Genomic DNA, 13,813 nt, shown 5'->3' on the forward strand with positions numbered 1-13,813 from the left:
CATGAGCCCCTATCATTCAAGAGCAACTGAAGACCTCACACTGTGTATTTGAGTTACCAACATCAGGCACGCACTCTCAAAAGGGAGGTACACCTCTGGCCCGATATAACGCGGCCCAATATAACATGAATTCGGATAGAACGCGATAAAGCAGTGCTCCGGGGTGGGGGGGGGCGGGGGGCGGGGCTGCGCACTCTGGCGGATCAAAGCAAGTTTGATATAACGCAGTTTCACCTATAACACGGTAAGATTTTTTGGCTCCCGAGGACAGCGTTATATCGGGGTAGAGGTGTATATAGACACCACTGTATAAACCTTAAACATGAAACTAATGCAGGACCAAATATTGCTCATGCCAGGTCTAAGTCCAGACTAATTTTGGTGGGAAGGTTACACAAACTGGGGAACAGGGCAGAACAGGAAAGATCTTGTGATAGGTTATTTTTAAGGCAGCTCAGAGATTCAGAATATTAGAAGTAGCTCAAGAGAGACAGATTAATAAGCAGAGTGCAGGTGAGATGGTCAAAGCTACATGGCAAATTAATTTATCCCATCACTAGCACCTCTGCATTGTATGTGTACATGCAATACCTCAAGTCATATTAAAACTAGCTACACGTTCACTAATGGTATGTGCATATAATCAGTGGGTGATTTCTTAAGGGCATGCTTTCTATTGTTGAAAGCTTACTTTGTTGCATAACATTTGTATCCAGGACCCACATAACAAGCTTTAGGCACACTGATATTGTTGAATTAATAGGTACAATATTTAATCTACTCCTATTGGTTCGCAGACACAAAGATTCAAACCGCCGCCACCACCTAGACTGGTTATCTAAAAGTATTCTTTACGCTGGCATTATCAAAGGCAGAGAAAGTGAGCTAAATTACTTTTTTTTTTAAAACCAGGTACAAAGTCAATTTTACTTTACCTTTACTACCAAACAAGACAGAGTTGTTTTGGAAACAGACTTATAACTTTAGCTGGGTGGATCTTCTAATATGAAAGGTAAATTAACAGTATCAGAGGAGGTATAAACTAGGACAGACTCAGAGGAATATATCCATTCAGTGTGCTCCATGCAGTTACCAACAGGAGATTAAATGTGCATCTGTTGCTTTCCAGTAGTTTGAGATTATTTTCCACCGTTATTACAAGTTGCAAGTTCCCTCTCCTGGGGATGACACTAGTGGAAAATTATAATTAGATACGTTAGCATAGAGCCTTTCAGAACAAAATAGATATAGACTTCACAGCAAAATGCTGGAAGAAACGCCATGGTTTAGGGGATCATCTTAATATTTGCTGGGATCATCCCAAATTGAAAGGTTTCTGGTTGTTAGAAAGTTGACCCAACAGTTATTTCAGGGATATATCTCCCAGTTTACCATTACTATGGTGTTAGAGAAGTGTCCTGATTTTAGGAAATCAAACAGATACCCAGTTAGAATTATTGAGACTGCAGCCAGCTAATGTATTTAAACAAGGTAGTGGCAAAATCTAATACCGACTCTAGGAGTGTGATTGACAAGAATTTAAGTAGTGAAAAATTGAATGAATCACTCCATGTATTAGATTAACAAGTGACAGAGCAAATGTGATAACCTTGTAAAAGATAACTAATAAACAATTATTGTAACTTATACTATACTGCCTCAAATCTGATTGAATACATCTTTAAAATAGATTGAAGGGAAACAACTTTAAAACAGTTATATGCATGCCTATGCGATTAGCACATTGTCTCCAATTCCAAACACAGTATACAAGCAATGAGAAATTGTACTGATACTTGCTAATAAACAAACAGGTTTCCTGTTATCCTGGAGCATCTTTTGTATTGGATAAGTTATTATAAATCTATTAGGAAAGTGAATATAATGTTAAACTAATACTTTGCTTCTTGTGACAATAGCATAGGAATAAATATTCAGGCTCTAAATTAAACTTTAATCTACTCTGCTGTTCAAAATCAATACTTGTCCAGCTGCCAAAGAAGTTTAGGTCCAATCGGAAAGAATAAAACCACCTCTATTTACCAGAAAATGAAGACAGAAGGGAAATAAATAGGAGTTGCAAGAGATATTACATTTTGATTTCCTAAGACTTAAGGATTCACAAGTTTAAAAACCAGGAAGATTTGTAGTTTTTGCATCTGCACATTTTCTTACATAGCGGAAGTACACCTGTCCAAATATTTAATAGACTAACAGTTATGTGCACTTAGATTTAAGTGTTAAAATGTATACGTACTGGGAAGAATTTGCAAGATGGCAATATGAGCGCCTGGAAGTTAATTTCTTCTCAATGAAGTCTTATGTTTGACTTTCAAGTAAAGCCTATGCAGTGTCATAGTAGCCATGTTGGTCCCAGGATATTAGAGAGACAAGGTGAGAGAAGTAATATCTTTGGGTACGTCTACACTACGAGATTAATTCGAATTTAGATAATTCGAATTTGGGAAACAGATTGTATAAATTCGATTGTGCGCGGCCACACTAAGCACATTAATTCGGTTTTTAACCACATTAATTCGGTGGTGTGCGGCCACACTACCCCTAATTCGAATTTACAAAATCGATTTTGGTGCTACTCCGCTCGTCGGGGTGGAGTACAGAAATCGATTTTAAGTGCCCTTTAATTCGAAGTAACTGGCTCCGTTGTGTGGACGGGTTAAGGATTAATTCGGATTAACGCAGCTAAATCCAAATTAAAGTCGTAGTGTAGACCAGGCCTTAGATTGGAGCAACTTCTGTTGGTGAGAGAAAACTTGTCTCTCACCAACAGATGTTGCTCCAATAAAAGATATTACCTCTCCCCCCTTGGCTCGTTGAAGTCTGTCAATTATGGAAATAACTTCATGGAAATAAATGTTGGATACAATATCGGCAGCAGACATTATTATTACAGTTGTGGTAGTAGCTAAGTGTGCTAAACACAGGGCCGGCTCTGGCTTTTTGGCCGCCCCAAGCAAAAAAAAAAAAAGCAAAAAAAACAAAAATAAAAACAAAAAAGCTGCAGCGCGGCCAGAGCCAGGGTGCAGGGGGACTCCCTGCACTGCAGACTTGCCCCGGCTAGTAGGGGGGAGGGGGAGGGAGCAGGGGGGGGAGAGAGAGAGAAGGGGGGCGTCCAGGGCTTCAGTGGGGCGCTACCACGCAGCCCTGACCGGTGCGCCGCATGCCGGGAAGCTCCGCACCGCTCCAGTCGTCTGGGAGGGAAGGACGCGGACTGCCCTGCCGGGCTTGCTGCAGGGCGCTCCCGTCCTCCGCACCGCCACCCCCTACAGGGCGGCCGGAGCAGCACAACAAAACAAACAAACAAAAAAGTGGCCGTGCCGCCGTACGATTGCCAATTTTGGTTGGATGTATTCCTGGAGGTTTCATCACATGACAATCTTTAATTCCTGGAGACCCCAGGTCAATCCTAGAGGGCTGGCAACCTTGTTTTATGCTGCACTGCAATCCACAAAACTCCCACTCAGCTACCTCTAACTCTGTAGGTGCCTAAATTTTCAGGGTGAAAATTCCCTTGGTACCTAAGTTTCTGGCTCTGGACATGCACACTGCTGCCTCCCTGTAGCATCCAGATGCCTATCTCCCAGAGAGGGCCATGAACCAAGAGAAGATAGGCAGCCACAGGCCCGTCTTGTTCACGGGGCCCCAGTCTGGCAGGCATACAGAGGCTGCCTATCAGATTACATTGCATTCAAAATTAGGGTAGTGCCCACATTATTACTTTTATCCTGGTGGTTAGAGCACTCACCTGCAATTTGGGAGACCTAAGTTCAATTCCCCCCTCTCTGCCTGAGGGGGGAGAAAGGAGGTGACCCCTCTTCAAAGCCTATGTCTCTCAGGAGGTTGTGCTCCCTGAATCTGTCCTGTTGCAGCTGTTTCACTATGGATCAGTAATTAGTCATTGGAGAAGGGAGACTGAACCCTGGGTCTCCGACCTTGAGATGGGTGCCCCACCTACGATGCTACAGAGTCATTCTCTCTACGGCCTAATGACTAAGTCTTTTATATAAAGTGGAACAACTTCAACAGGAAAGACTGTGGGAGGCCCACATCAGAACATTCCATAGCTCAGTGGCTAGTACACTCTCCTGAGAGGTAGGAGACCTGGATTCAAATCCTGTCTCCTCATCAGAGGAGGGAACTGAACTCACATCCCAGCTGACTTCTGTAACAACTAGCCTAAAAGATATAAAATGAGCAGCAGTGGCACCACCTCCAGCAGCTTTGCATGGCGTGAAGTAAGCATGAACTTGTTCTCACAAGAAATTACTTAAGCACCTAAGCTACCTGACTTCAAGAGAAGAGTTCCCACATGTGGATTGCAAGCAGAAGTAGGTGCCTCCCGGCAGCCTGGACTTCCAAGCTAAACTCTGTGAGAGGGTGCTCCCTCAGCTCTCCGATATGTCACACAGCCTAGCCAGTTTCCATCATCTCAAAAACACACCCAAGCTGTTTGCCTTTCATAATATGTACCTTTTACCAAACAGTTCTTCTGCAAATCAGACACGATACAGGCATATTGCAGCAGAAGCTTTCCACATGCCTTCTCCCCTTCATACACCTTACCTTGTGAGCTCTTCCCTCTAGCTTCCTGTTTCTTCTACTTATATCCTCCCCATTCTATCATTAGCTCAGTAATTACCATCCTGGCACTCATAATCCCCCAACAGAAAGTGGCTAACTGCCTCCAGCTGGACCTACAACCTTCTTCATGCCACAGCTAGCCTGGTCACATTCCTCCTTCCCGACTTCAACTGAGACCCTTTCTTGCCTCCTAGGGGTCTTCTTCACTGCTTAAGCCCTACCCTCTTTATGGGGTTGGAGTTCTAATGGGACTTCTTCTGCCTTTTCAGACCTGCCTCCCATGGGCCACCGGTGAGGGTTTCTTGCCTTCCACCCACAAAAAGTACACTTTAAGGATGGATGTTTCCACCACAGCTTTGTCTCAGCCCGTAGGTCAGGGGTCAGCAACGTTGGGCACGCGGCTCGCCAGGGTAAGCACCCTGGCGGGCCGGGCCAGTTTTGTTTACCTGCTGACGCGGCAGGTTCGGCCGATCGCGGCCCCCACTGGCCGCGGTTCGCTGTCCCGGGCCAATGGGGGTGGCGAGAAGCCGCGGCCAGCACATCGCTCGCCCGCGCCGCTTCTCGCCGCCCCCATTGGCCCGGGACGGCGAACCGCGGCCAGTGAGGGCCGCGATCGGCCGAACCTGCCGCGTCAGCAGGTAAATAAAACTGGCCCGGCCCGCCAGGGTGCTTACCCTCGCGAGCCGCGTGCCCAACGTTGCCGACCCCTGCCGTAGGTCATAGCTAGTTACACCCCACTCACCTTAACTCTGCTTTCTTTTGCCCCTGGCTTGTAAACAACCAAGTAAGTTGCCCCTCCAGAGCTGCAATACCTTGGTCTCTGTCCTCCTCTGTCTTATCTTGTCCCTGACTCAGGACTATCAGAGTAAGTTCGCCCATGGAGGCCTCATTATTAGGACCCTTCTCCCTCTCTGCAGCATGCCCTCTTTCTCAGGCTCTGCCTACAGTTTGTTCCTCCTGAGAGTTGGCCAAGCCTCTGCCCTCCTTCTCCTCTAGGTCTCCCTGCTCTAGTACTTCCTGATCCACTGCCCCCTTCTCAAAATTTTTCTCCACCACCACCCAAGTCCTTGTTAATATACGTTTAAGGTGCTTTTATACTATCCCTGGAGGGCTATTGGAGGGACTTCACTCAGAATTACTCATTCAGACCCATTTATTGGGGTCTCCCCCTCCATCTTTTGTCCTTCTCAAGGGAAACTGAGCCCACTCCATGCCTATCATGACCGCACTGGATAATGACTTTATTACACCTACTCTCTGTCACTTAAGTTTTCCTTCCACCTCCACTGGGAGGACAGCCAGAGGGTAAGTTTTCTTTTCCCCCTGCACACAGTGGATGGTTATTGTCACCCCTCTCTGTTGCCACTGCAGTTTAACCAAGATGCTTAGCACTAGGGAACATGCACTTGCTGAGTCTACCACTCCCTTTGTGGTTCTCCAGCCTATTCAGATGGGAACAGTCTTTATCCCAGACCCACCTTGTACACTTGCCCACCCACAGAGCTCCATGAACGGGCAGTCTCTTTGTGTCCTTTGCCCCCACTCCCCCACCCCTCTGGTAAGACTACTATATGGGCAATTGGGGCACCCTTGTTCACCCCTTACATCTCCTTGCCAAGTTTTCATGAAGGAGGTTTCTCAACCTTCTTTCCCCTTCCCTGATTTTGGGGCAGGGGGGCAAAGAAAGGGATGGAGTTTTCTACATGGGAAGTCTTCTTCCACATACTCCTCCATTAGTTTAATCATAGCCTCTAATGATTCTGGCTGATGCCTCTGAACCTAGATTTGCATGGCCTCGGGGAAGCTCTATATAAAACTGTTTGTTCCAGGACAATAAAGTCCATTAGAGACTCTTTATCTTTCCTCTGCCTGCCTACCCAGGAGTGCTATTCTTTCCACCCACTGGGTCTTCTGCATCTCCATCTGTTGCTCGACTAGCCAGAGTAGCATTTCCTCCTAGCATCCAGATCCCACCACCCTCATGTGGGTCACATTCCCTCAACCAAGAGTGTTAAGGACCCTAGACTAACCCCCACTTGTCATGGTGCTCCCTGAGCTACATGGTGTGTCACAGTGCCTAGCCAGTTTCCATCCCCTCACGGTCATGAACTCACCCAAGCTGCTTGCCTTTCACCTCTTATACCTTCTATTGCACAGTTCTTCTGCAAACAGAACATGACACTAGCCTATTGCAGCAGGGGCTTTCCACAGTTTCTTTCCTTTGTACAGCTAACTTTCTGAGCTCTTCCTTCCTGTTCCTCCTACTTATATCCTTCCAATTACTTCATTAGCCTAGTAACTACAACCCAGGTGCTCATAACCTCCCCCCCTCCCCCAACAGAAAGTGGTTAACTGTCTCCAGCTGGGCCTGCAGCCTTCTTCCTGCTGCACTATCATCAGTGATCAGGGTGCTGCTGCTAGCACTCTGTCACAGAGGGGCAAGGATTAGGACACAGCCCTTTCATCAGCATCTCCCATTGTCTAGTTTAGGTGGCTTCCTATCTAGTACGCTGGCTCTTGTTCTTAGGTACATATCTCTCCCCATTCATTGTACAGAAAGCCTAATCCAGACTTCATGGATCCCATTGTTGTTCCGGCGATTTCCAAGGTGCCTAAAAGTTACATCACAGTGCTTATGTCCCTTTGTGGATCTGGGCCACAGTCATGTCCCAGGCATCCTAAAGATACTTTTTTTCCCCCCAAAGAGTATCATTAGCTAACACCAGCATTTAAGAATTAGAGATTTGGATAACCGGATGTGCTTTGGGATGGTTAATGGTTTATAGGAGCAAAGGGCCAAATATCAGAGGGTTTAATCTGGTGCCAATGAAGTCCATGGGAGTTTTGCATTAACTTTAATGAGAGCAGGATCAAGTACATAGTTCTTAAATGAGCAAGAACTCCTTTTGAAATCAATGGGAATTTTGCTCAATTTAAAGACCATAGAATTTGCTCCATAGTTAATAATAATATTGGTGCTGTCTGGAACTGTTAGCAGACTCAGCAAAGCAGTCATAGATCAAACATACATGGAGACTGAAACACCCTCTCATTCCTAGAAATAGTTATTCCTGAAGAGTGTTGAGGTATGTTAGCAGGGCAGTGGGAGGAAACTTGCATTGTTACTGACGGTGCTGCACCTGATCTCTGGACAAAGCTACACTAGGAAAATTAGTACTGATTTTACTGCACCATTTCAGCTGCAGTTGCTGAAAAATGGCATGAAATTTCTTAGCACAGATGCCCCCATTAAAATCTTAAGGCTCTTAGTGATGTCAGCCAAGCAACCAGTACACTTTATGAGTATCAAATGCAATTTAATATGTATGGAAATAAATGAATGTGATGATCTGCTCAAAACTGACACAAAAATCTCTTTAAAAAAAAAACCCCCAAGCCCTGTATTTTGAAGGGAAATTTGGTCTGTAAACGTCCCTATACATTTAAAGTTAACTTATTTGTCATTATACGCAACACACTTTGACAACAACAACATTTTGTTTGTTTTTAAATAAAAAGCTATTAACAAAAAATAATAAGCAAGTTTTTTTTTATAACACAAGCACAATCTGACCTAGCGATGGTCCTTCATAGATTCCTATAGCTGGATATTAACACCAATACCAAAAATGCTGCAGAAGGTAAGCCATTTAATCATTTTGTATTGTGAAGACAGTGGGAGACTCAGGCAAACACACCGCAAAAATAGAGGCACAAACTGTAAAGAAGAAGAAAACTACTATGATGTTTAAAAACAAAAACAAAAGCAAAAGACAGAGGGACACTAGCAAACAACAGTTGCAATGATATCAGCTTGAGGTACCTTTGACTGGTGATACAAATGTCATAGCACCGGCAGCTGGTGTTTAGGGCTTGCAGGAAATGAGGTATGAAATGTTGACATTTATCATAAGTGTTTACTGGGACATCTAAGAGCCATTATAATTTACATTAGACTGTTAGAGCCCTGGTACAGTACAAAAGGACATATCAGAAAACTTCCCACAAACCAGGCTTCCCGTTAATCCCAGAACCATCAGGTTGATCTAGGTTTACTAACTTGATTAGCATTTCAGACTGCGACACCAATTTTGGCATCATTTTAGTGTATTGTTAAATAGAATCTTTTGATGAAAAAAAGAGAAGGAGGTGGAGAACAATTGCTTTAGTAATCATGGCAAATCAGGCATTGTGAGCTATCATTCTTTACCTTATTCGGTTCAGGGACTAGACTGACATTTTACATGAGATGTTTTCGAAATGCTACAGAAACTGAAGTCACATATTGAAACTCGGTATTTACTGTCTGTCTCTCTCTCTCTCTCAAAACACACACACACACACAAGCCCACCATAACTCACAGTCAAAACTGGGATTTTCAGATATGCCCAGAGAAATGAATTGCCATCCATTGAAATTCAATGTAAATTGTGCACCTAACTCTCTTAAGCTCCTTTGAAATTCCTAGAATACAAGCTTACTTTACACCAGTAGTTTATCATGATTTTAAGTGATAGTGCATTTTACTCTTGTATTGTCCCTTTTACTCTGGTAAAGTAACCCAAGGAAATGGTATTTCTCAAGGAAATGGTCTTGTGCATGTAAGAGAGAGTCAAATGCTATGAGTTTGTAATTCATTTTACCTACAAAGGTGCATACTGCTCACTTTGCATGAGTAAGAGAACTACCTCCACATACAGACAAAAAATGTATTTGTTTGGAATCAGCCATATACAGCAGTAGATAAATATTATGCAGCCAGTATTCTTGTCTGTATATAGGCAATGCAATGGAATAAGGTACCATAATTTAAGAGAAAGACACAACAGTAGCACGGACTAGGCTAGTTTACCTCCTTAGTAGTTCGCCACCATTCATGTACTAGATAGAGAGAAGCGCTATTTTCAGAGTGCTTTACAATCAGGGCCGGCTCTAGGATTTTTGCCGCCCAAAGCAAACACAATTTTGGCCACCCCCCCTCCCCGTTTTTTAATTACCCCACCCCGCCTCAACTCCGCCCCTTCCCCCTCCCCCCAGGCTCTCAAGCCTGGGAGGGAGGGGGAGCAGCGGCGCACGAAACGGCCGCTCGGGATCTCCCCCTCCCTCCCTCCCTCCCAGGTTTGAGAGTCTGGGAGGAAGGGGAAGACTCCGAGTGGCCGCGGCGCGGGCGCCGCTTCTCCCCCTCCCTCCCAGGCTTGGGAGGGAGGGGGAGCAGCGGCGCACGAAACGGCTGTTTCGCGCGCCGCGGCTGCTCGGGATCTCCCCCTCCCTCCCAGGCAGCAGCAGCAGAGGTGAGCTAGGGCGGCCATGGCACATTTTTAGGGGCGGCATTCTGGCGCCGGCCATGCCGCCCCTAAAAATGTGCCGCCCCAAGCACCAGCTTGTTTTGCTGGTGCCTAGAGCCGGCCCTGTTTACAATTTTCACTATTTCATCTCTTTAGCTGTGTTTAAAATCAGTGAATTTATGTCAGTCCATTTACAATGTAATTGTGGCATCAGAATGACTCATTTAGAGAAGACTATCCCCTGCTCTACACTACAGGGTTAGGTTGACCTAGCTATGGATGTGTCTTCACTTAAATTTGGCTGCCGCTGGCGTAAGTGCCTCTCTACACCAATTTAGTAACACCACCTCCCCAAGTGGCATACAGTCATGGTCGATGTAATTTGTCAACACAGTGTCAGCGTAAACACTGTATTGCTTATGTCAACTGTTACTGGCCTCTAGGAGCCATCCCACAATGCCCCCACTCTGACGATACAATTGCTACAAGCACTCCTGGTGAGGATGTGCACTGCCGACACAAGGAGCCAAGCGTGCACACACATAAGCAATGTACAGCTATGGTGGCTGTAAACTGACATAAGTTAGTTGACATAATTTTGTAGTGTAGACATGGCCTAACAGAAGAAGACATTTAGAACTAGTCAGTCCAACATATCCATATATATTTTAATACCTTTACCTCCCCTGCACCACCATTTTTAATGGCAGTGGGTTTTTAAAAGTTTGTCCGTTGGGGATACTAGCTGGGATAGGTGGGAGGAGAGGGATTCTTTCATGATCTTTTAAAGAAAGGAAGCAAAAATTGTAATCAGACTGACAAGAGCATTTTGAACATGTGTGTATAGCAAACTAATTGCATGTCATATAAAGAAAGAGGGATACATGCTAAGTTACACTGAAATGTCTGACAAAAGCAGGCTATATCTATATGTGATATCACTTTCATAATAGAAATGCATACCACTTCGAATACCCATTAGTTGCTTAATCTCATTTGGTTTTCAAGCATCCAAGTCAATACAAAATCATGTAGTCATGTAACCACAAGGCACTCATTTCTGGTGTTATCCCTAAAGAGTCTATTTCTTTAGAAATCTTATAAGCATGAGCAGCACAGTGTTAAGTGACACACCCTGCAGACTATCATCTTCTGCTGCAGCAAATTTAGTTTGTCAGTTATTCCACATGTGCAGCCCTTTAATAAGACAAGTAGCCACAGGCATTGAAAGGCTGTGGTTGAACCATTGGTCAGGTACTTGAAGAACAGCTTCAAATACAGAGAAGATGGGTGAGAGAGATTATTGGTTTTTTTTTTTTTTAATTCAGACTAATGCAACTGGCAAATAAACATGTCGCAGCCCAGTAAACTGTTAACATTCTTATAGGACAATTAATTTATTAGCATTTAATAGTCACCAGTTAGCATCTGCTGAATACCAATGCTTTTTTGGTCATTGTTTTGGTGGTATTGCTTTTCCCCCAGAACACTCTACCACACCAATCCATTTCAGTCACGTAATTATTGAGAGAACACATTAGCATTCTCAAAGATCTGTCTGATTTTTACCTTTGCTCTGTCTGGCTGCAAACCCCCACTGAACAATGGGAGTTCAGAAGCAGGCAAATGTGGCATATTCCTACTAAAGCTCCTATAAAATGACAGCCCAGTACTTCTTACCAGCTCTTGTGGATTTTGAACAAGCACATCCCATATACTATCAAGCCCTTACGTGCTCTCACAAAACTGGTACACTGCATTTGATATTGCCTTGGCAGTAGAGAGGATGCAATAATGATACTGCTTTAATAGTCCTAAATAAGTTCTCTTTCAGTTTCCAAAGCTGAGATGCTTTGCTAATTACAGTTCATTGATCTGTTGGGAACGGGGTGGGAAGGAAATGCATTAAGGATCTCCAAACAGTTTAGCACTCCAGATTGTGCAGGTCATTTGAAAAGTTAAGACAAAGTAATTTCTCCTCTATCCTGGGCTGCATGAGTTTCCAACCATAGTGAATCTTTTATGGAAGAATGTGGTAAGCATGCAGTGTCTTTCTTTCCCTCAATCAAACTGACCTGAAGAAGAGCTCTGTGTCAGCTCAGAAGCTTGTCTCTCTCACCAAACCCAAGCTGGTCCAGTAAAAGACCCACCTTGTCTCTCTAACATCCTGGGACCAGCATAGCTACAACAAGACTGCATATAGGAACCTTTACATATACTTCATGCAAGCATCAAGCTCAGAACACGAGCTCACAGCAATTGCTGGCTCGCTCTCTCACAGCCATACAAACGCACACCCTTCTGCATTTCACTGAATAGCTGATTCCCTTGCACATCTGCACCAGATCACCCCAGTGCCAACACGTCAAGCAGCCCTGCAGGGAACAGGAGCTTTGCCGCTGCTGTGGCTGCCCCGAACTTTCCTCGCCTCTTCTCGCAGGGAGGGGCCTTGTCTCTTGAAGTGAGACTTGAGAAGAATATTAATGACTCTGGGAGGGTCTGGCAAAGAAATCAACAGATCCGTCCAATTCAATGTCAACAAGAAGGAGGTGAATGGCCGTGGTGGAGGCAGGACAGGGATCTGAGCTGCAAAACCATGGGGGGGAATAAGGGCACGGAGAAGGGAAGCGAGGGGGAAATGAGGGGGGACAGACCGGGCTCCACACACACAAAGACAGCTCAGAAAAGCAGTCGCCTTGCAAGCAGCGCTCCGCTAGAGATTTCACCCCTCAACCCACCGAGGCAAGAGGTGGAAATGCAAGAGCTCGCCCCATTTCTCAGCGAATGAGGCTCTCCTTGGCACATGCTAGTTAATATCTGCATTTAATAAACATAACGGGGGAACAGACCACCCCGCTTAGCTGCAGTCTCCTACCTGGGATCGCTAGGTTGGTGAGGGGGAGGCTGTAGATGCTTTCTGGCAAAGTTGCCATCCAGTCTGCGAATTTCAGCTCACTCTTCCCTTGCGATGAAGCCATGCTGCTGCCTTGGTCGCCTCCTCACTCCTCTGCCGGGCAACCTCACTGCCTGTAATCCGACGTGCGCTCCTCCCGCCCGGCTGGAGTTTACACTCTGCTCTGCGCCACACCCACAGGATGGCGCAGACACATGCTCATTTTAATAATTATTCCAAACGCTCCCGCCACGCAGCCACCGGGCTCGGATGGAGCTTTTTGCTCTTGCCCACCACTCCTGCTTGAACGCCTGCCCTTCCAACAACCACTTTGCCTTGCATTTTAACTGGAGCCACGCTGCTCCCATATGCCCCACACTCTCTCCCCCCACACACACACCTTTGTTTGCTGTTTCGGGCTGACTCGCTGGAACCAATTTGCCATGCTTCTGATTGGGATTTTGCTCATTCATTTTTAATCAATGGCGTATATTACTTTCTACCTCAGGAGCTGGGTTATTTTTCTTGTCTGTTTCCCCCTGCTCCTCACAGGGGTCTCTGCTTCTGGGGCTGGCCCTCTCCAGAAGCATGATTTTCGTCTCACTCAATCTGTCTCCTCACACAGGGCTTCTTCCTTTATTTAAAAAAAAAAAAATGCTGACATCATCCTCTTTTGTTCTTTGATCTTTTGGGCACAACTCAGGGTTGCCTCTTCTTCTGCACTTCATTCCCTGATTAAAAGGATGATCTAAGTGTCTGTTTTACATGGAGAGGGGTGCTGTATATTCATGAATGAACTCAAATACCCCTTTCGATGTATTGATATGTACAGCAGTTTAGGTGGCAGATGGAGACATAACTAGGACACCCCCTCTACACTGGGACACGGACACTAGTGGGGAGAGAGAATACCCTCCTGACCGTCCCCTGACCGCTCCCCGACAGCCCTGTGGGATGAGGAAGAAAGAATGTCTCCCCAAAGGGAGGTCACTCCAGGAGCCAGACGCATAGCAGCAGTAGTTGCAGTAGAAT

At 45.3% G+C, this 13,813-nt stretch overlaps 1 protein-coding gene across 1 annotated transcript in view; it reads right to left on the bottom strand.

The window, feature by feature from the left end:
* Positions 1 to 12,866, bottom strand: part of PLCXD3 (phosphatidylinositol specific phospholipase C X domain containing 3) — a 141,673-nt gene extending 128,807 nt beyond the window's left edge. The window contains exon 1 of the mRNA XM_024198988.2: positions 12,764 to 12,866. Coding sequence (XP_024054756.1) covers positions 12,764 to 12,866 — 103 coding nt within the window. The remainder of the gene's footprint in view (positions 1 to 12,763) is intronic.
* Between the last annotated feature and the right edge of the window lie 947 nt (positions 12,867 to 13,813).

Source organism: Terrapene carolina, unplaced genomic scaffold (genome assembly GCF_002925995.2).
Source record: "Terrapene carolina triunguis isolate 2854851 unplaced genomic scaffold, T_m_triunguis-2.0 Scaffold69, whole genome shotgun sequence".
NCBI classification, from domain to species: Eukaryota; Metazoa; Chordata; order Testudines; family Emydidae; genus Terrapene; species Terrapene triunguis.